This window comes from Thamnophis sirtalis, unplaced genomic scaffold, assembly GCF_051295495.1.
Source record: "Thamnophis sirtalis isolate CommonGarterSnake01/CBP01778 unplaced genomic scaffold, rThaSir2_p1.2 scaffold_6, whole genome shotgun sequence".
NCBI classification, from domain to species: Eukaryota; Metazoa; Chordata; class Lepidosauria; order Squamata; family Natricidae; genus Thamnophis; species Thamnophis sirtalis.
In genome coordinates, this window is record NW_028261386.1 from 18,716,242 (window position 1) to 18,743,979 (window position 27,738).

General features: G+C 38.7%; 1 protein-coding gene across 2 annotated transcripts; it reads right to left on the reverse strand.

Moving 5' to 3' along the window:
* Window positions 1-3,090: 3,090 nt before the first annotated feature.
* Window positions 3,091-27,738, reverse strand: CRCP (CGRP receptor component). Of its 2 annotated transcripts, none has more exons than XM_014059911.2 (6): window positions 27,636-27,738; window positions 23,443-23,479; window positions 20,784-20,882; window positions 19,078-19,172; window positions 11,561-11,618; window positions 3,091-4,356 (listed from the first exon to the last, which is right to left on the reverse strand). In XM_014059911.2, exons 1-6 carry the CDS (start codon window positions 27,641-27,643, stop codon window positions 4,213-4,215), a joined length of 441 nt encoding a protein of 146 aa, XP_013915386.1. In that variant the 5' UTR covers window positions 27,644-27,738; the 3' UTR covers window positions 3,091-4,212. The 2 variants fall into 2 exon arrangements, with proteins under 2 accessions (XP_013915386.1, XP_013915385.1); XM_014059910.2 differs by lacking the exon at window positions 27,636-27,738 and adding an exon at window positions 27,157-27,518.

Below are 27,738 nucleotides of genomic sequence, written 5' to 3' on the forward strand. Positions count from 1 at the left end.
CCCATAATCAAAAGATATGAAATCCCAATATCAAATTTTCATTTTCATCTTTATTGAGTAAAAATTCCAAAAGTGTTTTCTATGTAGATCAATTGTGAGGTTTCTGTGACTGTAATCATATTTTTTTAAAGTTATCTGTATATTCTCCCGGATAAGCCTATCCATAAATAAGCCGACCCTCAATTTTTTTATACATTTTAATCTTCATAACTGGTTTATCTGTACGTGGCACATTTTTTTCATGGCCTTTTCATTAAAAAATTGAGGATTGGCTTATCTGTGGATGGGCTTATCCATGAGTATACATGGTGTGCTATTTTTCCCCATACTGTTTAGATTACTCTATCATGTACTGCGCTATGCGCTGAAAGCTTTGAATAATTTTTTTTGCCCCAAATAAATATCAAATGGTGCAATAAAATATATACTTGGCAGAAGTTTCAATGAATACGATGACAAATGTCTAAATAAATATCCATGAGGCTTAGCAGTTAATCACTTCCAAGTTCTTAAGCTTAACATTTGGTATCCTAAATGTATACAAAATATGATTAGGTTTAATTGACAAGAACTTGCCACAATTAAACAGTATATTAACATTTAAAATCATTCAAGTATATCCAAAAAGCTTATTATTTGTTTATGAAAAATAAAGTATGAACAAAAAGAAAGAAAAGAAACCAAAAAGGAGATTAATCATCTACCATAGATTATTGTTAAAAGAGTCAAATGGTTTTTCAGATGTTTGTAGGGAGGGAACATAAATGCCATCCCTAAAGCTGTAAAGAATTTTGTCAATCTGAACTCAAGAGTTATACCAGTGTTAAAGCCATTAGTCATGAGAATGGATGTCCATTTGATAGAGGTGGGATTTATGTGTTGGGAAAAATCTGTTTGAAATATAAGGCTTTCAGTCAAGAATCTTAAAAACAAGTGAGTTGGTTCACCAATGTTAAATGAGTATAGCTTTAAAAGAGAGCCAATATAGTATAGTGGTCATTATACTGGAAAAATCCATCTTTAGCTATGGAAACTCAGAATGATTTTAGACCAATCATTATTTCAAGGCCAGCCTATCTCACAAATACTAATTATATCAGTAGGATTTTTGTACAATAATTTGCTTGCTTATATCCCATCTTTCTTTCAGGAGCTCAAGACAAGGTATACTTCCTTCTTCAATTTTTCCCCAACAAGCTTGTGAACTAGGGGAAGTAATAATTCAGTGAGGATATCAATCTAATTTATCAATACATATGTTACTGACTTAATCTTAACTGGTTGAGTTGGTAAAGTATCTTAGAAGCCCCAATGGCAAATAACAACAACAACAATAATAATAACCAGGAGCCTCATAGCAACTTTTCTAACTAGCTGATTTGCATTAAAAGGTATAACCTTTTGTGAACTACAGCTTAAGTATATAGATGGTCTTTGATTTACAATCATTCATTTAGCAATTGTTTAAAGTTATAGTGGCACTGAAAAAAGTGACTTACAACCAGTCTTCGTACTTGCATCCTTTGCAGCATTCCCCAGGTCATGTGATCAAAATTTGGGCACTTGATGACCAATATGCATTTATGATGGTTGAATTATAGCCAGGATCACCATTTGTAATCTTCCCAGTTGGTTTACAACAAAGTCAATGGGGAAAAAGGATTCACTTAACAACTGCATGATTTGCCTAACAATTGCAGTGATACACTTTTTGATCATGGCAAAATTGGACTTAACTCACTTGCTTGGCAATGGAAATTCTGATCCCAGTTGTGGTCATAAGCCAAGAACTACTTGTCTCACTTAATAAAAATTGACAGAAAAGTTCTTATCAGACTTCTGATTTTTGGGGGGCCACCATAGACTTAGTAGCAGTTAGACTTATATACCGCTTCATAGGGCTTTCAGCCCTCTCTAAGCGGTTTACAGAGTCAGCATATCGCCCCCACAATTTGGGTCCTCATTTTACCCACCTCGGAAGGATGGAAAGCTGAGTCAACCTTGAGCCGGTGAGATTTGAACCGCTGAACTGCAGATAACAGTCAGCTGAAGTGGCCTGCAGTACTGCACCCTAATCACTGTGCCACCTCGGCTCTTACTTACAATTATGCAAGGGACAGAGCTTCAAACATACAGTCTTGGCTCTCCTCTTTTGACTTTTTAAACAACTCCCCCCGCCACCCAAACAGATATGCTTAAATCAGGATTTACAATATTTTCTTTTGTCTTGACTTAAATGTTCAACCACACCACTTATTTCTGGCTACTGTGTTTAGAGGTGGACTTAGGGGTTTCATGTATTCTCTCACTACCACTTATCAAGATCTATCAATCAAGTCATTGTGCACATGTTGTTTGAATCTGCCCAATTTAAATTTATTTACAAGCCATGCAGTCCCTGTGGATTTGAAGCCCCGAACTGGTGAAAGACACTTGTCGTTTCCACGTTTCCAAGCTAACAGAACAGGAAGAGAACAGAACAGGAAGCAAGGATAGAACTGCTTATGTACAAATCTCATCATCTTCTGGCACATCTGCAGAAGAGCAAATAGGAACTTTGAACAAGGATTGAGTTATTTTAGGGATTTGCTTGCCTGCAGCTATAATCATTCACCACCCAGTTTCCTTTTAAGGAGTTTCAGCACCTGAAAGTATCGTTTGCCTAAAAAAAAGAATACATATCTCAAAATGAAACACACTTATTTTTCCTATTTGTTTCTTTCTTTATATACTTTTCACAAACCTAAAACACATGTTTCAAAAAAATTGATGGTATTCTACCAGGAGTTAAGTAGATGTTCAGCACTGCATTGGAAAGGTTGGCCAGACACTCCCATTTTATTTATATGTGCATAAAGTAATGTAGTATAAAGCAGGTCTCTTGTTTTTTAGATTTGTTGATATGTCCAAGCAAGCAAGTAAATCTAAGGAGGAAGGTGCCCAGGACACTCAAAAACTGAACACGGCAAAGATACTTGATGTTCTCCAGATGTTTTGGACTACAATTCCTTCTTGCCATTGATTACTGGATTCTTTCAATCTCCCAAATATTGGGAAGATACAGACTACTAGACAGATGTTTGGCAATGAAAGTGAGGGAGGAAGACAGAGGGGCATTGACTAAACAATATGCCTTTAGGTTTCCTTAGCAATTGGCTGTGTTTGTCCAGAAAACTGATCCCAGACCATGGTTTACATCTGCCAAAAGGATAGTGCACATGTTATGGCTAAGAACTAAGTGTGAGTCGACCCAATGAAGAGTGAAAGCCTCAGCTGAGAAACAAAGGAAAGAAAAACATACAGGCAGTCCTTGACTTACGATAGGTTGCTTAGCAACCATTCAAAATTATGACCAACCTGAAAAGGGGACTTAACAACCCAAATTCAAAGTTCCAATGGTTGAGTCCTCTCTGTGATTGCATGACAAACTTTGGCAATATGACCGTATTCATAGCCATTTGCAGCATCCTGTGGTCACATGAAAACCAGTTTTACAGAGTTTTGGCCAAAATTGGCACTTCTAGTTTTTGGCAAAACCACGCCCATAGTGAACCATTGGTTTGTTTAACAACCATGGATTCACTTAATTACCATAGATTTGTTTAACGAATACAGTGCTTTGCTTAACTGCAAAAAGGTTGCAAAATCGGGTCAGTCATATGACTGACATACAACGGTAATGGATAGGCTATTGTTAACCTATTAATGATCTGCTACTTTATATGTGATACCCTTTAGTAATAACAGGAAAATTGGAATGCACTTTCCTAATAAATGAACAAGTCCATAATGCCAACGTTTGTCCTATTGATGTGTAAAACTTTCCAGGTAGATAAGCATGAAAATTGTGAAGCCAACTGTAGCATCTGCTTTGTGATGAATTCAGGATTCATATCACAATAGAGAAGCATGAAAATTGTGAAGTCAACAGTAGCATTTGCCCTGGGATGAACTTCCGATTCATGTCGCACTTACAATACACAAAACATAAAAACAAAGAGTGGGCTTTTTTTTTCCTTTAAAAGTTTATAATGTAAATAATAATTCCCCTATGATGTACAAACAATTGGAAAACATATAGTAACAACACTGCGAGGTCATCATGGAGACAGTGGGAAATCTGCAGATTCTCATAGCAAATGAAGAATTTGGCCAATCCTTCCAGATTCTAAAATGGGGAAGGGGGTCTCCTGCAGTTTGTTTATACTTCTCCTATGTTAGGCTCCCCTCCTCTTCCACAACCATGGGTTGCTCCTCCTGCTCTTGTTCCGGGTCTCCAGGAAGCATGCTGGTGACTGTCTGGAGAAGGGATTCAATTTGCTCTTCTGTAAGCCTCTCTTCACTTTCTTCCACAATCTGCAAAGGACAATGATTTAGTATCTTACCAGTATGTCCTGATCACCCTTTTACATGCTAAATTCCAAGTTTAGGATGGACCTAATTCACAGAATTTGCAGCTGGTACAGCAAGAGATTGTCCTAAGACAATAAAGCTGACATCATGCAGTAGATGAACAAAAACCAAACAACTTTAACATTTAGCAAGGCTCAGAAAAACTCGGATAAAATTAAACCAATTACTACGAATCAGAAAACAGTCAACTAATCAGGTATTCTAAGGAACAGGCACAGAGAGGCCTCTCCTTCCCTGGTAAGGAAGGGCATTTCTACAGATAAGACTGTTGGCACTGATAAGAGCTTTCCCCACCTAGGCACTGAATGAATGCATTAGTCAAAGTTAGGTACTGTCAATATCTGGATACACCCTGGACTCAAATCTTATAATTGAACCATTTTATAATTGAACCATTTATCCTAATTTCTGGGCCTGAGCTCTATTGGCAGGAAGGCTGCACTGAACTCATTTGCAAACAATTTGCCCTTGTGGCTCCAGGGAGGTAGAAACTCTCGCTCATGTCCTCATACAGTGTCTTTTTATGATGCCCCAAGATGTGCTATGATCTCCCCAGTCATCTCCAAATTTGAAGGTAACACTGACAAAATTTATGTTTATTATTGTTTAAGGGATGCTTGTCCCACACTCACATATCACTCGCAACTGTGCAAAGCCTTTGATTAAAGATAGCATTTGATTGTCCCTATTGTTTCCCACCCATTAACAAATTGTTATATCAAACGATTTCTCTTTTTTATTGTAAAAGCAGATCAAGGATCATTTAATAAAGGTATTTGATTTGATCCTAATTTTTGGAACTCCTTTGCTTTTCCCCATCTCCTGCTTTTTAATATCCTGCCCAATGGAAAGTTTTAGAGAACTCAGGAACCTCTTTGGCCATTGGACTATTCCAGTTCAGCCTTGCTCCACTTGGGATGCAGCTTGAATGTACAGGGAAGCATTATTTCTTTCATGGAGCTTGGCCTTGTAGTGATGAAACAGCTGACATTTCCTAATGATGTTATAAACTATAGTATATTCCCAGAAACATCATCCATGACAAGCATGTTAAAGACGAGGGCTCTAACTAAATACAGTCCACTGGAGAAAGAAAGAGCAATCTACTCCAGTGTTCTGTCAAGAAAATCAAGTGGATGTCCACAACCAAGACAGCATCAACACGATTTTGAAGCTTGGAAGGCATGAAACAATCTACTGGGCAAGAGCGAAGAGCAAGGGCACTGGTGCTTATAATGTGTTGAATTGAAGCCAAAGGAAAGCCCAGCTCCTGACTGCCCAGAAGCAAAAGGAAAGGTTGAAGCAGCGAAGATATATCTCCCATTGGTCCATGGAATGTCAGACTATGAATTAAGGCAAAGTTGATGTCAGAACAGAAATGTCAAGAGTGAATATTCACATTCCGGAAATCAGCAAATTGAAGTGGACTGAAATGAGTCCCTTCACATCAGAAAAGCAATAGATCTTCAATTGTGGGTTAAAATCTCATTGAAAAAATGAGGCTAGCTGTTGTTGTTGTTATTGTGTAAGTCAGTGCTTGGATACAACCCTCCCACAAATGAGATGATATTAATCTGAATCGAAGGTAAGCCAGTTATCAAATGACAAATCCAGTATAACAGTTCTATGACAATTTGCAACACCATATAAAAAAAAAAAGCATAATTCTAATTACAGTGTAGAAATCTGAGATACTAAAGCTGCAAATAGAATCTGGACTGACAGGATAAATAGGTCACATATGAATGAATGAGACAGATAGTTCTGCTAAGAAAATTAAATGTTTACAGCACACGCCTTATTCCGAGAAACTAAAACATAACTCCACAGATGGCCATCATCAGACGGACAAGTCTGAAATCAAACTGACAATATATTCTAAAGGCAAAAATAAAGAAATTCTATACTGTCAGCAAGAAGACATTGTGGTGCTCACTATGGCTCAGATCACACACTTCTTGTTGCGCAGTTGCATCTTAAACCAAAGAAGACAAATAAAAGATCTGACTGGTATGTCAGTCTATTCATTTTGATACCGTGATGAAGGTAAAGTCTAAATTTAATGGATTAAAGGTTTGGTAACTAGAGTGCCTGGAAAAAAATCCATGGCATTATTAATGCTGAAGCAAAAAAAAACAAAACACAAAACCAACCCCAGAAATGCAAAAACAGTTGTCTGTTATGCAATGAAAATAACCGAAGGCAAAATTAAACACTACAAAAAAATCTGAGAATAATTAAATAGTAAGAGATATTTACAAAACGCAGAGAATTAAATGTATTCGACAGACAATCCTAGTAAAATGATGTCCACCACAAAGAGTAAAAAGCAGCTGAATGACTGAGCAACGTATCACTGTTCTAGGAGTTTTATTTTTTCCTAACCATGCATATCGTTTCACTGAAAACGATAAGAAATTTCTGATGCAAATACTCAGATCTGCCTATTAGATCTGCCTAAGAATAGCAAATGGAAATTCTTAGTCACACCACAAAACCACATGAAATCCCTTCCTCTTTAAACAAACAAGCTTTGGTCCCAGCTAATGCTCTTTATGGATCTACTCCTCTTATCTCAGAGAAAAACAAACTTCCTCAAAGGCAGGCCAAGCTGTTGTGATCTTTAGCTTTTTGCATCTAAGCTATCGAAATGACTCAGATATTGGATCCTAGAGGAGGACATTTTACACCATTGGCCTCAGTAGAGTTGTCCTTTCCTACTCTGAAGTCTTCTTGGATTCAAAGCTCCTGCTCAATTAGGAGGTGACAGCTGTGGCCAGGAGGGCCCTTGTACAATACGGATAGTCCTTGAATGACGATCACAATTGAGCCCAAAATTTATGTTGCTAGGCGAGACATTTGCTAAGTGAGTTTTGCCCCATTTTGCAACCTTTCTCACCACAGTTGTTAGGTCAGTGTTTCTCAACCTTGGCGACTTTGAGTCCTGTGGACTTCAACTCCCACAGGACTTAAAGTCGCCAAGGTTGAGAAACACTGTGTTAGGTGAATCACTGCAGTTGTTTAGTTAGTAAAACGGTCGTCAAGTGAATCTGGTCTCTCCATTGACTTTGCTTGTCAGAAGGACTCAAATGGAGATCACATGACTCTGGGATGCAAACTGTCTGGATTTTGATATGACCACGGGGATGTTGCACGTGTGAAAAATGATCATGTCACACTTTTTTCAATGATGTTGTACCTTTATGTTGCTGCGAATACAGGTAGTCCTCGTCTTACAAAAATTCATTCAGTGACCGCTGGAAGTTACAATGGCACTAAAAAAAGTGTCTTATGACTGTTTTTCATGCTTACAACCGTTGCAGCAGCATTCCCGTGGTCACCTGATCAACCTCCTGGCAAGCAAAATCAATGGAGAAGCCAGATTCCCTTAACAAATGTGTCACTAACGTAACTGCAGTGATTCACTTAACAACTGTGGCAAGAAAGTTGGTAAACTGGGGCCAAATTCATTTAACAATGGTCTCACTCAGCAACAGAAATTTTGGGCACAATTGTGGTTGTATGCTGAGGACTTCCTGTATTGTTGAACAACAATTTCTGGCCTTGGGAAGAACTCAACAGGTGGATAAAAGTCCCAATTTCAATCTAAACATCTGGGTGACTGTACAGCAAATCATAACAGCAATAATAACAAACTCTTCAGTAAGGTAAAGATTTGAGCTAAGCTGATAGAAATGATTGTTTTTCCCTACTTAACTTTTAAATACTTGAAAGAGAGCAAAATAGATACCGTATATACTCGAGTATAGGCCGACCCGAATATAAGCCGAGGCACCTAATTTTACCACAAAAAACTGGAAAAGTTATTGACTCGAGTATAAGCCTAGGGTGGGAAATTCAGCAGCTACCGATAAATTTCAAAAATAAAAATAGATACCAATAATGCCATTGCCCATTGAATAACATATACAGCCTGCCTGTGCCCATTAAATATACAGTAGCCATTGTAAAAATTTGCTCTGCATAACAAATTATTATGACACAATACCGGTGTATTCAATGAAATACTTCACTCACCTCATGATGCTGATGTCCCGCTGTGATGATGATGTCCCGCCTCCTCTGGTACAGTGATTCCTATCATTGGATCACTGTACCAGAGGAGGTGGGACATCGCTATGTGGCTGCTTGCCATAACAAGGAGGAGGTGGGACATCGTTGCAGAGCGGCAGGAGGGGGAGGAAAGGGAATCGTAAGATAGCCCTGCATTACATTAGAACGTGAGGAGGGGGGATGGTGCGGTGCACGCTGCGCGGCAAACTGACACAGAGGGAGGGGAAACTCACAGGGGCGCTGGGCCATTCACGAGCATCACCCAGCGGCATGGCCCCGCCCCTTTTTCTCCTCCATTCCGGGCAAATTTTTCACTGACTCGAGTATAAGCCGAGGCGGCTTTTTTCAGCTCAAAAAGTGGGCTGAAAAACTAGGCTTATACTTGAGTATATACAGTACAATACGTTAAAAAAAACTTATGCAAGTGAAACACATTGCAACATTGAATTATTTTCATCTACTTCAGTTAAAGTCAACAGCCTTGACCGTGTACCTAGGAGCTATTTTGGAATCAAAATATTTTTATGAAGAGGATTAAACCGAGAGTGATCTCTTGTTTTATTTTCCATCTCCTATAAACTAATACACTTCCTTAAACGTGGAATAAAGCAGATGGAGAGCTTGCCTTTTTGCTAAATCAATGACCTAAGAACTCCCACGTCTTCTACGAGAGCAGGCGCCACCTCAGAACATTTGCTTCAGCTATTCATTTTCTTCTGAAATGAACATTTTATTTGCTCAGGGAATCGGAGCAAAGGATGTATCAGTCAATATCCATTTATTATGCAGTTCTCGGAGGTTTGTTAGAAGGGAATGATGCAGCCTGGAGAGGAAGTTGAAGTGGGTGGGAGAGATTGAAAATAAACAGAGAATGTTGAGAGAAAGGGACCACATAGTGTTGGAGATCTTGATTAAGGGAAAGGAAATTTATCTAATTGACTGGGTATTTTGAACTTTGCACATTTTAATAATTCAGAATAATGGTAAGGAGGAATCAGTGATCAGAGAAACTAATGGGAAAAAGAAATGTAGGAAGTTCCTAAAAAAGAAAATATTTAAAAATGGGGATTGCCAGAAAAGCATGAAGTGTCTATTTTCCTCTTCAGAGCTGGTATATGCAAGTTCAGTGTAGAGAAGAGCAATAAAAATGATGAGGGGCTTGGAGGCTAAAGTTTAGGAAGAATAGATAAAGGAATTTGTCATGTTCAGCCTAAGTGAAGATGGAACGACAGGTAACACAGAAACAGCAGAGCTAAAGTCTTTTTTTTTTCCTCAACACTTTTTCAATGACAAAAGAACTAGACAACTGTTTTATGACAATCTAAAAGGCCAAGGTTAGAGTGAGACCGTATTTATATTTACTTTGCATGGGTTTAAAGCTTCAGGGATCAGACAAAATGCAGAGCATGAAAGAACTTTCTGATGGCCTGGTCCAAGGGTCGGCAACCTGCAGCTCTGGAGGCTCTTTCATCCCTCTGCTGGTCAGCCCCACAACTGATAGGGCTTTCGCTTAGGACAGGTAGAGGACAAAGGATGCCCGCTAGGAGGAGACTGTGATGGGGAAACAGACTTCTGGTCGGCTCCAGAATTGAATGGGGGGGGAGAGGGGCTTCCAGTTAGGACCTTTGTGGCTCTTTTGAGTGTTTAAGGTTGTCGATCCCTGGCCTGGTCAAATGTTTATGAATTACCTTGAGAAAATCAGAAGAACCAGTGAAATACCAAGAGGATAAAATTCCCATCTTCAAAAAAAGAACAACGGAGGATCTAAGAAATTACAGACCAGGTAGCAGAGCATCAAAACTAGACAGGTTCTAGAGTCAACAATGAAGAGATCATTCAGTAGAAATTTTTAAATGTGCTGGCTATCAGAAGATAAAATAGCAGCATCTCATTTTAACCAGACAATTTTCAGAGATGGTAGAGATTACTCTACATATAGTATACCTTGATTTCAACAAAAAATGTGATAAAGCACCTGACAAAATTTGGATTAAGTTAGGAAAGTGTGGACTTGATGACATGTTAATTAATTGAACATGTAGGGGGTTTAAAAACTGGTTGCCAGAACCAAATTGGCTTCTAGATACATTGCTCTCCATGACGATCTGATTTTATTGTACATATTTCTTTCTGTCATATTTGGACTTCTGTTGTGCATAAAATAGAAATCTCTCCTTACAAAACTGTAGCTATTTTATGTGTGTTGGCACAAAGGTCCAAAAACCACAGTCTGCTCCTGACCATTTTATTTTTACAATTAACCTGGATATAATTACTTTGCTTCAGCATTCTTCTATGGCTTCTTGTTTATTTCTTGATATTTATTTATTTAATTTATATGGCTGCCCAAGTCATTCTCAGTGACTTGGGTAGCTTACATAATATATTTTAAATATAATAACTTACATTACAGTCTTCTAATATATTTCCAGCAGTGGTGGGTTCCGGATCCCGTCACAACCAGTACACTACGACCAGGCCGGGCGTCTACTATATACACGCGTGCTGCTCATGCATGCGCACCCACCACCCGTGATGCTCCAGCTGCTCAGTGAAGTAGCGCGCAGACGCCCTACGCTGACTGCGCATGCGCAAATGGCCCGGTTGGGTCAAATACAGCTCAGGAACGCGGGTGGGTAGGTGGGCCCTCTGAAGCACCATACTGGAACTGAGTCTGTTGCTTCCAGCAGGCACCGGTACGCCCGTAGCAGGGCGTACCACCCACAACTCACCACTGATTTCAGGACAATTTACAATACATAATCAAATAATAACAAACTTTTTATAATAAAATGATATAATAAAATTCCAAAATCTAATAGTAACTCCTCCTGGCAGCTCCTTTCCCCACCTTTGCCAGTCCTTCCACTGCATCTGTTCAGGTGCTGCATCACAGCTGCAACCCCTTCACAACCAGAGTAAACAATAAAATAGGCTGAAGAGAAGAACAAAGGCAAGAAAAAGGATACCCAGACTAGAATTATATCAATCCCACTATTGGAAAATTGATAAATCTCCTTGGCTGATTTTCTATGTTCAAAGCAATGTTTTAGAAGGTGGCTTTGTAACTTACCAGCTGGATTTCAACAGCAGTTGCAGGCCTGTGGTTGAGTAGTTGCAGTTTTTCTGCCCTGTACCCAAGCAAAGGACATAAATATATATAATTTAGGGATTCTGGTCACAGGAGTGAGTCCACATCATAACAAAACCTTGTCCACAGAACATCCAATTTACTTACAGCCTGGCCTTAGCAGTCAGAAATGCAATAATGCGAGAGCTTGAAAATTGCCATTTCCACATCTGTAATCCATTGGAATTTACTGGTTTATAGGTTCTAAAGCCCTCAATGACCCTTTGTTCAGGAACATTTACAATCCACTGCTCTTTCTGAACCCAGATTTCAAAAGCTTGTTTCCATAGATTAGGGGTATCCAACCCTGGCAAGTGTAAGACTTGGGGCCAGCTGGCTGAGGAATTCTGGGAGTTGAAGTCCATAAGTCTTAAACTTGCCAAGGTTGGAGACCCCTGCCTTAGATGGCCCCAAAAGGCTGAAAGTGTATTTCAAAATCCTGTGCAGCACAATAAAAGCATTAAGGGTCAGTTTCACATCCTTGGTTACCAAGATAGTCAGAAGACAGGGGTGCCCAATTTATTTGGTATCAACAGCTGGGTGAATTTTTATCACTTTTACGTAAAACAATTATTTAAACCAGTTTGTTTTTTTTCAACCATGGATTCCTTATAAATTAAGTTTTTGTGAACAACATTTAAACTAAATGAAAACATAACCCAGGATGCATTTATAATTACTACTACTTGTATATGTCTGGGCTTTTTTAAAGGACAGAAAGAGAGTTCAGGAATTTAAATTATGGTGTAACAACCCAGAATAGAAATGAAATAGCAGAAATAGATGCTTGCAGCACTGCTGGAAAAAGACGAAGAACCTAATCAAACATGGAGAAGAATCTTTATTAAGGTATATATAATAAAAAGGGACAAAATATAATTATTTTCCCCATTTTATTGTGTCCATGGATTGCTTTCTAGGAGCCCTGTACAAAGTGATTAAATCCCTCTTAGGGAGAGATTGGTCAGAAAATCTTCTGATAGGCTGCTCTGAAGATTATTCAAGTAATCTGTTAAGGGAAATCATTAAAATCCACCTGAGATGAATTCCAACTAGAATCAATACTAGAATAACAGAGTTGGAAGGGACCTTGAAGTTTTTCTAGTCCAACCCTCTGCTTAGGCAGGAAACCCTACACCACTTCAGACAAATAGTTATCCAACATCTTCTCCAGTCCACTAATCATCTTTGTTGCTCTTCTCTGCACTCTTTCTAGAGTCTCCACATCTTTTCTACATCATGGCGGCAAAAATTGAATGCAGTATTCCAAGTGTGGCCTTACCAATGCATTATTAAAGTGGTATTAACACTTCACGTGATCTTGATTCTATCCCTCTGTTTATGCGGCCTAGAACCGTGTTGGCTTTTTTGGCAGCTGCTACACACTGCTGGCTCATATTTAAATGGTTGTCCACTAGGACTCCAAGATCCCTCTCACAGTTACTACTATTGAGCAAGGTACCACCTATACTGTACCTGTGTATTTCGTTCTTCTTGCCTAAATGTAGAACCTTACTGCAACTATGGAGGTCCTATTGAATTAAGTATTGTCTGGCTTGATCTGAGAGAAGTTTTACTTTCTTGGTCCTAAGGAAGCAGAAAGGGTCCTCAGGGTTGTGAAGGAAGTCACATGTATATTAGATTCACATTCTTCTAAATTGATTAAAGTCTGCGGGGAGACAATGAGTGGTTGAATCTAAGAGGTGGTACATTAATTCTTGAGTGAAGCGATAGTTAGGCCTGGGGTTAGGGATACAATGGTACATTTTCTTCTCAAGTACCCATTGTTGAACCAAGCAATGCTGGGTAATTTCTGATAAATTTCCAACTTTCCTTTTCTAGGGAGGACATTTGAAACTTTGATTCATAAAACACTGCTGCTATATTAATTGCACAGTTGACTTTTGGATGCAGTTCAAAGTGCTGGCCATCACCTATAAAATCCTTCACTGCATAGGGCAGGGGTGTCAAACCTGATTTCATTGAGAGTCGCATCAAGGTTATGTTTGATCTCAGGGAGACAGAATGGGCATGGCCAGCTCAACATCACTCGTGTTGGGCCTGTGGTGCACCTGTGGTGGCCTGAGCGCTCTGCCAGCAAAAATGAGCTCCTGAGCTCCACTTTTGGCTGTAACGGCCTCCTGCAACACTCTGCCAGTGAAAACCCTCCCGAGCTCCATTTTCATTGGCAGAGGCACTGCAGGCCAGTCCTTCACTGTTTCCAGGGCAGCCCCCAGGCCAGATCTAAGCACTCCATGGGCCAGATCTGGCCCATGGGCCTTGAGTTTGAAATCCCTGACATAGGGCCTGGGCTGGTCTTCAATGAACTTTTTTCATCAATAACGTTTGATAGGATTGTCATGTTCAGAGTCTCATCATTCAAGCAGTGTTATTTTGTGGAACCCAGGAAATGTGTTCTTTCTATCACTATGCCTGTCTCTGGAACAACATTCCCCCCCGTTCTCCCCCCCTCCAAATAGGAATCTAACCCTACTTGTCTCTGAAAATACCTCTTCCCTCCACACAGGATTAGGAGATTATCAACTCTTCTCAGTGCAATATGTTTTAATTTTTTAGCTTATTATTTGCTGTTTTTAATTTTTGGTTAGCCAGCCTAAATCGCGTGGCAAATCGGTGGCCATATATATATAATTTATAAATAATAAAACCACCCCCCTGCTCAGTTCAGGATCTCTTCTAACATCTTTAATACATGAGCATCCAACCTCTGTTTGAAGACTTCTAGCAAAGGAGAAGTAATCTTCTCACATGGCAGCTGAAATTTAGTCTGAATCTACATTTTTGTAATTTTATTCTGATGGTTCTGGTCACGCTCTCTGGGGCAATACAGAGTAAATTCATTCCTTTTTTTCCTTCATCTATTTTAAGACTGTTACTGAACAATGAAGAATTCTATATTTCTTCTCACTTGTCTTTTCCATAGGCCACACCCACACAGACTTTTTGACTGTGTTTTGTTTCCAAACCTATCTAGGCATCTTCTGAACTCATTGCAATCTGCGTCTACTCTATACAATGCCAAAACGGTGCCAATCGCATGGGATCTGACCAAGGCAACACAGAATGGAAGAGTTATATCTTCTCTTCTGGACCCTATGCTCCTATTATGGCTATCAAAAATAGCTTTTGCTTTTTTAGCAGTTGCCTCACTTTGCTATTTTCTTCTCACTAATATTGTGAATCGGCTTCATTTTTAGCTGCTCCATTTTGGCCATCACTATATAACAAAACTTGAATCTGTGCAAGAGGCTACTCCTCCTTATATCTGTTTTCTGATTTCTAAGATATTATTAGATGAACGTGCCAAAACCTGTTTTACTCTATATGAACCTGGACAACTGGATTACTTCTGAAATGCTGGAAGTACCTGTAAATATGACATGACAATTGAAGGCACAATGGTCTTTTTTTCTTTTTTCACTATATCAGCTAACTGGGGAAAATTATTGATAGAAGAGAATTTTTGTAGCTCAGGTTGCTCTGTGGGATAGTATCATCATATGTTACCTAGTCTGCTAATGACACATCTGCAAAAAAATAGCCAAGCTCAGGAAGCACCAAAAATTACTCACCTACCATGAAGAGTTTCTAAATAATATAAAGCACTATATACATCAACCTTCCCCAATCTGATCTCCTCCAGACGTATAGAAATTGCAATGCATTGCCAGCCAGCAAATAAAAATTATATTAAAAGATTGTTTTGTTTTTAAAAAAAGGAAAACCATATTTTTTTAGAGCTGGCCTTCCTATAACAATTATATTGTCAATGGGCGCCATCTAGAGGTACCAACTACTAATGTATGCTCTATACACAGAACCTGGATGACAGACCTACATGTATAACTGAGCATTGTAAACACAGATGGAGAATTTTCAGCCTCCAGATGTGATTCTCTGTAGCTCTTACTATCACTCAGCATTAGCAAAGCAAGCTGAGGCTTCTGAGAATTTTTGTTTTAGCAACGCAAGTAGAACCATGGATATCTAACTTGGTAAACATTAAGATATAACATGAAATGTTCTTCCATAGCACAGAATGCAAATCGAGAGCCCCCAACTTCAGCCATACGTTTTCTGGATGCCTTTATGCAGACTCCTCTATTTGCTGGAGAGGTCAGAAGGATAACAAATGGCAATGAGTGTGATGATATAATCATGCAAATATCATGATTACTTATAAAAATCAAGATCTCTGGGGCAGGTACTGAATCACAGCATTAATGTGATTATATCAAACTACTAGCTGAATACCCATGCTTCACTACGAAACCATGTGATTGGGCTAGCCTGCAGGCTGGATGATTCATGCGCTGGCCATGCTTATATAGGGCAACTGGCAGTTGGAACAGACTTCCTTTCAGGTGGGGAGGGGAAGTAGAAGTCTAACTCCTTAGCATCGACGCATGTTAATATAATACTGTATAAGGAAGAGTGATAATCTGATGGTCATTTCGAAAAACTCCTTTCTTAATGAGCACCTAGAAGCCAAGAGGAACATAAGTATTGAATTTCAAATTTGTAGGCTCTATATTTCTGGAGATTTTGTGATGATGCATGAGTGGTATTTTGCTTTTATATATATATAAGATATATTATTTTTTATTACTGTTGTCATTTTGGTGTCCTCACAATTTGCTGCAGACATCATTGTGGAAAATGGTAATAAGGATTATCAAAAACCATTACACAGATCAAGTGAATGCTCAGAAAGACAATATTGTTCACCATTGGAAAACTACTGTGACAATTCTTACAATTCTCTTCACAGCTGTTTATTTTGTTATAATATTTTTAGGCCAAAACAATTAGAATCAAACTAAATTGACCACAAATAGTCCTTGCCTAATTAACCAGTCACTTGGCAACTGTTCAAGTTACGATGAACTCCCTGAAAGGTACTTAACAACCCAGAGTCCCAATGGGAGTGGGCGGCATACACATTTTATTAAAGTAAAGTAAAAGTAAAGATTGAAGTTCCAATGTCCGTGATAACGTCAGCAACCCTCCTACAGTGATGGCTGTTTGCAGTGTCCTGGGGTCATGTGACTGCATTTTATAACTTTTTTTTGCCAGAAACTTTATATCCGTTTTCCAGCAGAAAACGCCCACTTCAAACAATGAGTTTGTTTAACGATTGCGGCTTAATCACAGTCGGAAGGCCCAACCACTTAATGATCACATAAAAATGTGGCAAAATCTGACTGATCACATGATGACTTATTAATGACCAGCACAACTTATGATGTTAATACAGGCTCAATTATGGTCATAAATCAAGGACTAGCTATTTTCTGAAGGATTTATGATAGAAATTGACTATTTTAAAGGATTTGGGAATAGAAAATAAATCTGAGAGAGAATTATTATATATTGAAGGGAGTTTTGCAGAGAGAAGTGCCAATGAGAAGTTTCCAGATCCATACAAACAGTCTAAATCAGGGGTGTCAAATTCAAGGACTAAGGGCCACATCTGGCCAGCAGGGTACTTAGATCTGTCCCGCAGGTCCCTCATGAACTCCATTTTTGCTCTGGCAGAGGGCTGGAGCAGGCTATCGCAGCTGAAAATGGAGCTTGGACGGCCGCGCACAGCCATCCCAAACTCCGTTTTTGCTGGCAGAGGGCGGGAGCAAGCCGTTGAGTGACATGAAGCTGGCCATGCCTCCCAGCCCCACCTCCAGATCAAACACACCCCTGATGCTGCCCTCCACGAAATTGAGTTTGATACCCCTGGTCTAAATGCTTGTCTGGTATTTCCGCTACTTGCCCAAGTAGTGAGATAACATTTTCCTCAGCTTTTAAAATGTAAATTTCTGAATGTTTATTTGCTTAATTAAAAAAAGGCTGTTGGGCATGTAGTGCCCCTGCTAGTCAGCAGAAGATAGATATTCCTGATAATGTGCAGACTGCCAACATTCCCAATGCACATTCTCTTAAAGGAGAAATGTTCTTTATTATAGAGCCAAGGTGGCGCAGTGGTTAAATGCAGCACTGCAGGCTACTGCTAGATCAGCAGGTCAGCGGTTCAAATCTCACCGGCTCAGGGTTGACTCAGCCTTCCATCCTTCCGAGGTGGGTAAAATGAGGACCCAGATTGTTGGGGGCAATATGCTGACTCTCTGTAAACCGCTTAGAGAGGCCTGAAAGGCCTATGAAGCGGTATATAAGTCTACTGCTATTGCTATATATGCAAAGATAGATAACCCCAGTCCCTCTTTCTATTGCTAATCTGTAATATTAATTTAAACCAATCAATTTTGTTTATAACCAGAAGGCCCAAAATCAAATTACAAGCATTAATTAAACTTGATGTTGGATAAAAGTTTAACAAGCAAAATATTTAATAAACATTATATAGTAGACTTAAATCCCCAGTTCCCTTATTAAGTACACTTAGTCCTTGATTTACAACAGTTTGTTCAGTGATGGTTCAAAGTTACAACAGCACTGAAAAAGTGATCATTTTTCATAGTTATGACCTTTGCAGCATCCCATTATCATGTGATCAAAATTCAGAAGCCTGGCAAGTGGTTCATATTTATGATCTTTGCTATGTCCTAAGATCATGTGATCAGATTTTCTGACCTTCTGACAAGCAAAATCAGTGGGAAAGACAGATTCACTTAACAACCAGGTTACTAACTTAACAACTGCAATGATTCATTTAACAACTGTGGCAAGAAAAGTTGTAAAATGGGCCAAAACTCACTTAACAAATGTCTCATTTAACAACAGAAATCTTGGGCTCAATTGCGATAAGTCAAGGACCACCTGTAATTTAATAAATATTTCCATTGCTAAGTGATGAAGTCATAAAGTGTGACTGCTTCACTTAGCAATGGCAATCCTGTCATTAACTGAATCCACAATCTTGACAAAATGATTTTAGGTTCCTTCATACAAGTCTTTTCAGATACAGCAATTATTACTTTTGCCACAGTTAACTAATTAATAAGAACTTATACTGTCTCATATTTGAAAGTACTGAGTATTTACTTAGGCTCTTTGAATTTAATCTTCAACTTAGATATAATACATTTTTGTATCATTAAATACAGTTTTACCTCAAATATTATTACAGTAAACTGTTACTTGGGATTTCCCATAGATAAGTAATTTATCACATTTATATGGCCGCCTATTTCACAAAAAGTGACTTTATGTGGGCCCTGGGCAGCACATAATAACATCTACTATTAAAACATACTACAAAGGCAATAAAAACAGAAAACATGAATAAAAACAAAATCACAAATGGGAGAATATCACACATATTACAGCTGACTTTCTTGCTCCCTACCACCAGGGGATCTCCTGGTGTGAGCTGAAAGCATTTTTATGAACACCAATAATTCAACATTATTATGAATAGTTGGGATATATTTAATCCAATGCAAACATTTCTAATCCATTGTTGCATGGTGTAAATTTTAACTTACTTTGTTAGCTTGTGATTTTTCAGTGCTATGAGGAAATCTCTTACAATCTCAGGACTCTGGAACTTGCATGGTGTCTTTGATATGTATTTCAGTGTCTAAAAGGGCAGAAAAAGAATTTTCCATATTATTCCCGCTGCAATGGAGCAGGCCATCTTCAGTTGGGAGTTATTTTTTTCCTGGTTTCAAATGCTGCAAATAATATTATTACTGTGGATGTCTAAAGTCAAAATGTTTTGCTTTGAGTTCTTTTTTCAGCGAGAGCAATGAGCTTGTGAAAACTGTTATTTATTTCATTTTAGTGGTCATGAACAGTTTTAGGATGGCAAAATAATCCACATCTGATAATACACTGGAGAAAGACAAGAAAAAATATGAGAATATGATACTAAGGCTTAAGAAATGAAATGTTGTGATGGACGGATGTAATAGAACTATAGGAGATTATTATGGCTCATCGTAGAGTCACTCAATATTCAGACTGGATTTGATTTTTTTTAATCCATTTATTAAGTCATTACAGGTAGTCCTTGTCTTATAACCATTCATTTAATGACCATTCAAACTTACAAAGGCACTGAAAAAAGTGACTTATGACCATTTTTCACATGACTGTTGCAATATATAATTAAAATTTGGATGCTTGGCAATTGTATTTATGAAAGTTGCATGTCCCGAGGTCATGTCATCACCATTTGCAACCTTCTGACAAGCAAAGTCAGTGTGGAAGCTAGATTCATTTAACGACTGTGTTACTAACTTAGCAACTGCAGTGATTCACTAAACAATTGTAGCAGGAAAGGTCAAACTCACCTAACAAATCTCAGTTAACAACAGAAATGTTGGGCTGAATTGTAGAAATAAGTCGAGGATTACCTGTATTATTATTATTTTGCTAGCTATAGTATTCCAGTAGTATTATAGAGATATTTTGGTTTTAAAAATATGAAAAATATTTCACTGATATATCCTGTTTTCAAGGATATATTTTATTTATGTATCCCGCCTTTATTTAATTTAAAAAAATTAAGCAAGGCAGTGAACATATCCACCATGTCTTCCTCCTCCTATTTTCCTCAGAATAAAAACCCTGTGTTGGGCTGAGAGAGAGTTACTGGCCCAAAATCATCCAGTTGGCTTTCATGTTGTATAAGAACATGAATTGTGATACTTCTTTGAATTTTCCTTTTTCTTTTAGTAGATAGCAGGGTGGATTTGATTTAAATCAAGTAAATTTAAATCAAGATTTAAAATCACTAGTAAAAAGGCTTGATTTAAATCATCTCGATTTAAATCATAATTTTCAAAGAGCAACTGTCATATCTGTCCCGCAGCAGCTCTTCCTCCGACCTGCTGTTGACTCAAAAGTCCCACTATTGCAGAATATACAGTGTCGTACTACATAACTAAGCTCCATTTCATGCTGAATAAACTAAATTATTAATGTATCTTAAATAGAAAACTCTTTAGATAAGATTTTTTCTCCAAAAACATTTTATTAAAATAAATTTGATAAAAAGAAAAAAAAATCCAATGTAAATTTTAAAAAATCTGACTTTTTTACTTAAAAAAAAAAATTATTGATTTTTACCCACTCTGGTAGATAGCAGAATTACAAAAGATTCCTGTTCATGAAAGTAGGCAAGTGGGATGGAGAAAGAAAATGCAACAAAGCACGAGATTTTTCCTCATGTCTTGTCTTAACTTACTTCATACGTGATTGTGTTCAGATTCTGTTGGGCAACACTCTGCTTGCTCTTCCCAGGCTCTTTGCACTGCTGCTTCAGATCGGTCAACAATTTGTAGACCTGGGAAGGAGGGAATAGCTTTAAACATCTCCAGAACTTTGCAGTAAATATGTGGCAGAAAACCACTTTAAAGTAGCAATATGGTAAAAGGCCATCTCGAGGACTAAAGTACCCTCCCACAATTACCTCCCACAGATCCATTAGATCTCACAGGGTTGGCCTCCTCCGGGTGCCATCTACCAGCCATTGCCACCTGGTTATTACCCGAGGGAGGGCCTTCTCTGTGGCAGCTCCGGCCCTCTGGAATGAACTCCCCGCAGGGATTCGGACCCTCACCTCTCCAGGCCTTCCAAAAAGCCGTCAAAACCTGGCTTTGCCGGCAGGCCTGGGGGTGATGAGTTCCCTCCCCTCTCAACATGTATGGTTGTGCGACTGTTGTTTACTTTTATTATTTGTATTTTGTTTTTTATGTTCCCCTTTTCCCCCCTTGAATTGTTCGCTGCCCTGAGTCCTCCCGGAGAAGGGCGGCATACAAATAATAAAATTCTATTCTATTCTATTCTCCTCCATGAAATATTTTTTATTTATATATTAAATATGTACACTACCCATCTCACTTGAATGGCTCTGGGTGACTTCCATTAAAAATGCTCGATATCACATATTCCTACCCATCTAGCTAGGGGTGCGATCCTACCGGTTTATCAACCGGTTCGCCAAGCGCACCTAACGTGCCTGATGCGCACTGCGTACATGTGCACAGTTCACGGGAAAATAACTGAGGAGTGGCAATCCACTCTGCCGTGCCTATCAGCTGGGCTAAAAAACCAAGGAAATATAGGTGAGTATAGCCCAAGGGGGGCCCACCTGAAGGGTGGAGCGAACTGGCTCGCTCTCAGCTGATCTTCGGAGCTACCGGTTCGCCCGAACTGGGCCGAACCAATAGAATCCCTCCTTTGCATAGAGCCTTCTGAAAGGCCTAAATAAATGTCTCTTTACCCAAATGTTGGGCTAAAGTGAATCTGGAGCCCAATATATGTGGATGCACAGATTGTGGGTGAGTTTTGTTTTCTGGGGCCTGGAGTTATTTTTATGTTGGTTTTGTGGTTATTTTGTCTTTTATTATGTCCCTATGAATCACCCAGGGTATTAGCCTTGCCAGGTAGTCAAGGCAAGAAGCAAGTCCAGAAGTTCTAACTTTATGGTAAAATTATATTAACAAAATCTTGCAAGCCTGAAAAAATATCTCTTCTCCCTCATCTTTAAAATCCAAGAAACCTAGAAGGGTCTGAGATGTATGGCATTCCCTCATTCCTCCTGCTGCCTCTTATTTGACAGTTGTCAAGTCTGGGGCTCTTCCTCCTGTCTCTCAAGATCATTCCTAAATACTATTACATAGTATCATTGTATATAAGATGGGCATATACAGTACTTTTTGGATTATAAGACACACTTTTCCTCCCCTAAAAGAGCGTGAAAATGTCGGTCTGTCTTATACATCGAATATGAACATTTTTGGCCTGCCAAGTCTCATTTTCGCCAAAAATGGGCCCGTTTTTTGCAGAAACAGGGTGCACATAAGGTTTGGGAGGCTTGCCCTGTGGAGGGCAAAAACTATTTTTTTTTCTTGTTTTCCTCTTCAAAATCTTGGTGCGTCTTACATTCTTATAGTCCAAAAATATGGCATGTTTTTTCATATATATTAAACACCTATAAATAAATATTACGAGACATTGGAAAATCCTTTCCAATAAGCCAATTACTTTCCAAACATTTAAACTCAAATTACCCCAGGCTTTAGACTAGTGAAATCTATTTTAGGTACATTCACTATAAATCAGTTAAATGCATCCTGAATAGCTCAAGAAAATGGGCAGAAAAACTACAGAAAACTACAGAAGCCTCCAACAATGTATTCAGCTCACGATTTTCTTTCAGTAGTATAATTGGAGCTTGCATTTGCTTCAAATATTCTTAAGGGTTCGTGATTTCAGCTAATTTGAAGGAGCTTTTTTGTTACCGCTATTAAACAAAGGAAATTAGCAATCCTTTGCAGATCTGTAATTCATCTGGCACAATCTAACAACCCTCCATTATGGCTACATTTTAAATTATGGCCACCCTCTTTTATGGCTACCCTTTAAATCAATTATTTATTACTGGAGATGGATACATTTTGAATGTCCTATTTTAACATTACGAAAGTTTAACATTTTATTGACAGGATCTATTTTCATTCAAGAGTAGGTTTCCCAAGGCGTGTTATAATTCCCATTGTGTAACAGTAACTCTATGATTTCTGTTTTTGCAATTATTAAATACAAGGAAGAGAGAGATGCCAGTCTTTTAAGAAGGAAATAAATGAGGAGACACCAATTAAGGTGTGATAAAACAAATATAAAAACACAAACATAAAAGGATTGGCCAGTCCAGAACACTTACATTACTAACCTAGGCTCCATCATGAAGGAGGTGGTGTATTCCTGCCCATTATATTGCAGCCTCAGATAATGGTGGCTGAGGGACATAGATCAAGTTCAGATCTACTGAATTACAATACTGTCATGAAAATAAAATTCACCCTATGTGTAACTTTTCAGAACACTACAAATCACATTACCTCATAATTGCTGAGAAGGGCTGCATTTCCATCTTTCCTATGGAAAAAAAATCCAAAGAGATTGTAAGTACAGTGATATTTTAACAGGACAAGTATGGAGAAGCCACCTTAAAAATCCATAACTTTCTTCTAAAAGTTGAAAGGAAGATGGGCACAGAGCTAAGCTTAATTAGAGGAAGGATTTTACTTATAAATCAGTTTTAAAACTGCATTTAATCTGAAACTAAGAATAAGTGTACCATAACTTGCAAAGACTATTGAAACCAAATCTGTTTACGGACTTGCCGGAGACCTGCCTGCTCTTGTTTTTTATTGAACTGCATTCCAATTAACAGCCAATAAACTCATTTTATTTTCAGAAAATGAGTAAAAAAAATCAAGATTCCTTTTTAAAAAAAAAATCACATTCACTAATCACAAATTAGCTACACATCCTCGGGACAATGAGTACAGCTGGATAGATAGGCAGCAGAAAATATCACTAGCATTTACAACGGAAGGGAATGACACTGTTTTCAGGTCCCCCCGTTGCAACATACTTAAAAAATACAATGCATTATGTCAAGCACAGCCGACTGTTTGAATAGAACCACCACACTCATCACTTTCAAACAAGTTCAACAACTTTTCCACAAACTTCCATAGGCTCTAATGTTGTCTTTACAATGTACTGGTTGAGTGGACAAGAAAAGGGAGCCCCTTCTGAAAATATGCTGAGTTCGAGTTCTCATTGCATTGTGTGGATACAAGAAAAGCTACAGCAATTATGTTCATACATAATCACGGACACAATCATTTCATGGAAAGTGTTTTTGTTGTTGTTGATGGACATATATTCTCTTTTGTTGGTGGTGTTATTTAATTCTTTTGAAGGTCTTTGCGTTCTATATGCATCTGGAGAAATCAGAGTCCCCGTGCCCAACCGCTATTGTAAGAAAAAATAATCAAAAAGGGTAACAGATCCACAGAAAATTATTCTCAATTGACCCAAAACATAGGAGATGAGTGAATTGGCTCACTTTAGAACAAATGTTGCATGGTTTCAGAGGATTTGAGAGGGTAATTTGGCCCGTGTCCTTGTCTGCTGGGTAGAACCACTGCCCACATGAATTTTTAAAAATGTTTTGCCATCTTTATCACTGCATCGACACTCAGCATGATGCTAGCTGATATTTTCCTCTCTTTGGCCACAATGCAATATACTAGGGAAATGAACAAAGAATTGTGGGATTTCTAAAGAAATAAGGATACTTCGGTCTGTAAGAAATAGTAGTTCCTCTCTATTTGTACCTTAGATCCCATTCTTTTCACTACAGCGATATGATGGGGAGTTTTAGCTTTAGGATAATTAAAATTAATATTCCCAAACATGCCCAATACATCTTTCAAATTAAATAGATATAATTTATTTATTTTTAAGCATTATATTTAGAGAGAAGGCTATGGAAATTTATAACATCAACTCTAAGACCAGCTGCAACATCAAGGGCTCATTCCAAGAGAGGTGTCTAGGGCAGTGTTTCTCAACCTTGGCAACTTTAAGTCCTGTGGACTTCAACTCCCAGAATCCCCAGCACAGCTGGCTGGGGAATTCTGGGAGTTGAAGTCCACAGGACTTAAAGTCGCCAAGGTTGAGAAACACTGGTCTAGGGCATCAGTGGCTATGTGGAATCCAGCACCATCACTAGGGCCAGGAACACAGTCAATTAGCACACAGGATGAAGGCCCTCCTCATCTAAACGGGGATGGGAGCATTGAGCCCTGAGGCACACACACATTAGGGGCCTCAGCCACAATCTCTTTCCCCAAATCAGCACTGACTGGAATGGCCCCAGGGAAAGAATGGGACCTTCATTGGTGGACCAGAAGGATACTATGAAACAAATATTATGACATCAAAAGGCAGCTGAGAGATCAACCAGGATGATATATACCTTGTCTCTAGAAGTAGAGTGAACACTGTTGTCTAAACTCTAATTGAAAAGGCTTCACATAATCGTGGGCCCCTTGGAGCTGCAATTCCATTTTTCAGCAATCTTCCCAAAAAGAGATGATTAAAGTGTGCCTAACTTGTTTAAAATCACTATGTCCAGCAATGTCTTTGAAAACTGGCAGATGTCCCCTTTCCCTCAAGGAGGATGACATGATCACATGGACCTAAGAACAGGTCACTTCCTAAGTAGCCTTCACAAGCCAGGAAGGTCTTCTCAAAGACCATGTCCACTTCCTTGGAGTCACAAGCTTGTTTCATCTAAACCCACAAGACAATGCCTCAGGTACCTCAAAAGTCAGAATCCAACTCCAAGCAAAACAAGTGACTTTATATATCAGATAGCTAGATTATTTGTCACAACGGCCTTGGTCTAGCAGCTTGTCTTTCCCACAGGAGGAAATAATCCTTTAAACAGGGTTGCCAAGAGGGCTATACAGACATAAGAACAGAGAAATAAAGTTTTGCCATTCTTAATGCCACAATATAACCCTCAACATATTGATGCTACCTAGTCTGGGTAATGTGCCCTTAGATGGATGCCCTATTCTAGGAACAACTGCCCAAACCAAATCCATATTTTATTTATTTTTTACTCCTGCTAATTAATTGGAAATAATCAAATAAAACAACAGTAACATATTTGACTTCCTGCTTGCTTGATCACAATAATGTCTATAAATTGCTTATGGGTAACTATCAATCAGAACATTCTTCTCAAAACTGCACTGAAATCCTATGAATATTTATTTTTTATTAGATCTTGTTCTCCCAGAAGCTTGGCCTATCAATATGATGCTGCAAGGGAGCAAGCAACCACCACTAAATTAACTGGGATTTACTTTTGGATATATAGTAATTACTTTTTAATGTGTTAACTGCATACTATTGCAAGGTTTTTAAAAATTTTTTGTCATATTTATGTGTATTTTCATTAATGCACAGAAGAGCAATGTGTACCTATTTAAATATACAAATATGATTGTACGTACAGAAAACTGTTTTCCTCCTATACAGCTTCTCAAACTTCTCAAAAAGTGGCAAAATAGATCACAAGTCTGGATTCAGAGATGGTGTCAAAAAAAGCCATGCAGAAATAAATATAGTTGTTACGTATATTCCCAGCAAGAGAATCTCCACCACAGCAGGCGGAAGTAAGCAACTGAATTTGGCCAATGCCAAAAAATGTAAATAGAGCCAAACCTGGATTTGGATTGGAGACCCTAGGAAATGTTAGGGTTGTAGGCAACACCAAGAAGTAATAATAAAAAGGTTAGAAAGCCATGACAATCTATCTACCCTGCTGTTGCCAAATCCTCTCTGGGGCTGCCTCCAGAGTGCTAGAATGCCCGGAGATGGATAGACTAACAATGGAAATAAAAGAAAGAGGAGAAATTGAATACCATTTGATTTGGGAACACATGGTATAATTGGTTAGAGAATAGAAGTAAAGCTTAAGAATGTAAAAGTAAATTAAGAGGAGACCAAAAAAGGTTAAATATATAGTGACGTAACAATAATAATGGCATATTGTATAAAATAGATAGGTACACGGAAGGAAAGGAAGAAAAATGTAAATAACTTGTATGTACGTATGAGATCTACTGATATCGGAGCCTTGCAAAGATTGAAATTGTGATATAAAATGAAGAAAAATGTTTAATAAAAACTATTTGGAAAAGAAGAAGTAATAATAAAAAGGTTAGAAAGCCTGTTTGCCAAACCCTTTCTGCAGGTGTCTCCATGAAGTCATCAGCACTGAGGCTCGACTCAAGCCTTTAATTTACTCCACCTTCTCGTAATATTGAAGGACTTGCTAATCATTAATATACATTAATCTGGTTCCCTAACCGTATCATTTCCAGGACTTGCACAAGGAAGATGAATCCTGAACTAACTAGCGGGCTACATTCGCACAACCCGCTGAACCGCTTGTTTTTTTTTTTAATAAAAACCAAGCCAAGAGGAGGAGTGACGTCTGCAGAAGGCCGAAGCAACCGCGAGGGCTTTAAACGAGCCGGGGAAACGCGTGTGTGTGCATGACCGGAAAGCAACGGCAGTTCAGACCCGCGCCCGGTGCTTCTCTTTCCTCCCTGCTTTTGAGTGAAATCCCGCCTTTCTCTTGTTTTTAACCCTTCAGTGGCGGGGAGGGGGGATGCAAGTCTTGGTGGCCTAAATAAGCCCAGTTCGCTCGCCATCTTACACTTCCATGTTGCCCTTGTAGTCCACGGGCAAGTCCGCACCGCCGTCAGCACCTCCGCCTCCACGGCGCCCTCCTTGCGCACCAAGAGGCCGGCTGGGTCCGC

Bases quoted from the DNA above. Each gene is read 5' to 3' on its own strand.
- CRCP (XM_014059910.2), bottom strand. From the start codon at position 27,185: ATGACTTCATGGAGACACCTGCAGAAAGG. The intron at 23,480-27,156 runs GTTTGGCAAACA...TTTTTTCCATAG, and splicing joins TGGAGACACCTGCAGAAAGG to GAAAGATGGAAATGCAGCCC. The intron at 20,883-23,442 runs GTAATGTGATTT...CCTCCTTCCCAG, and splicing joins CCCTTCTCAGCAATTATGAG to GTCTACAAATTGTTGACCGA.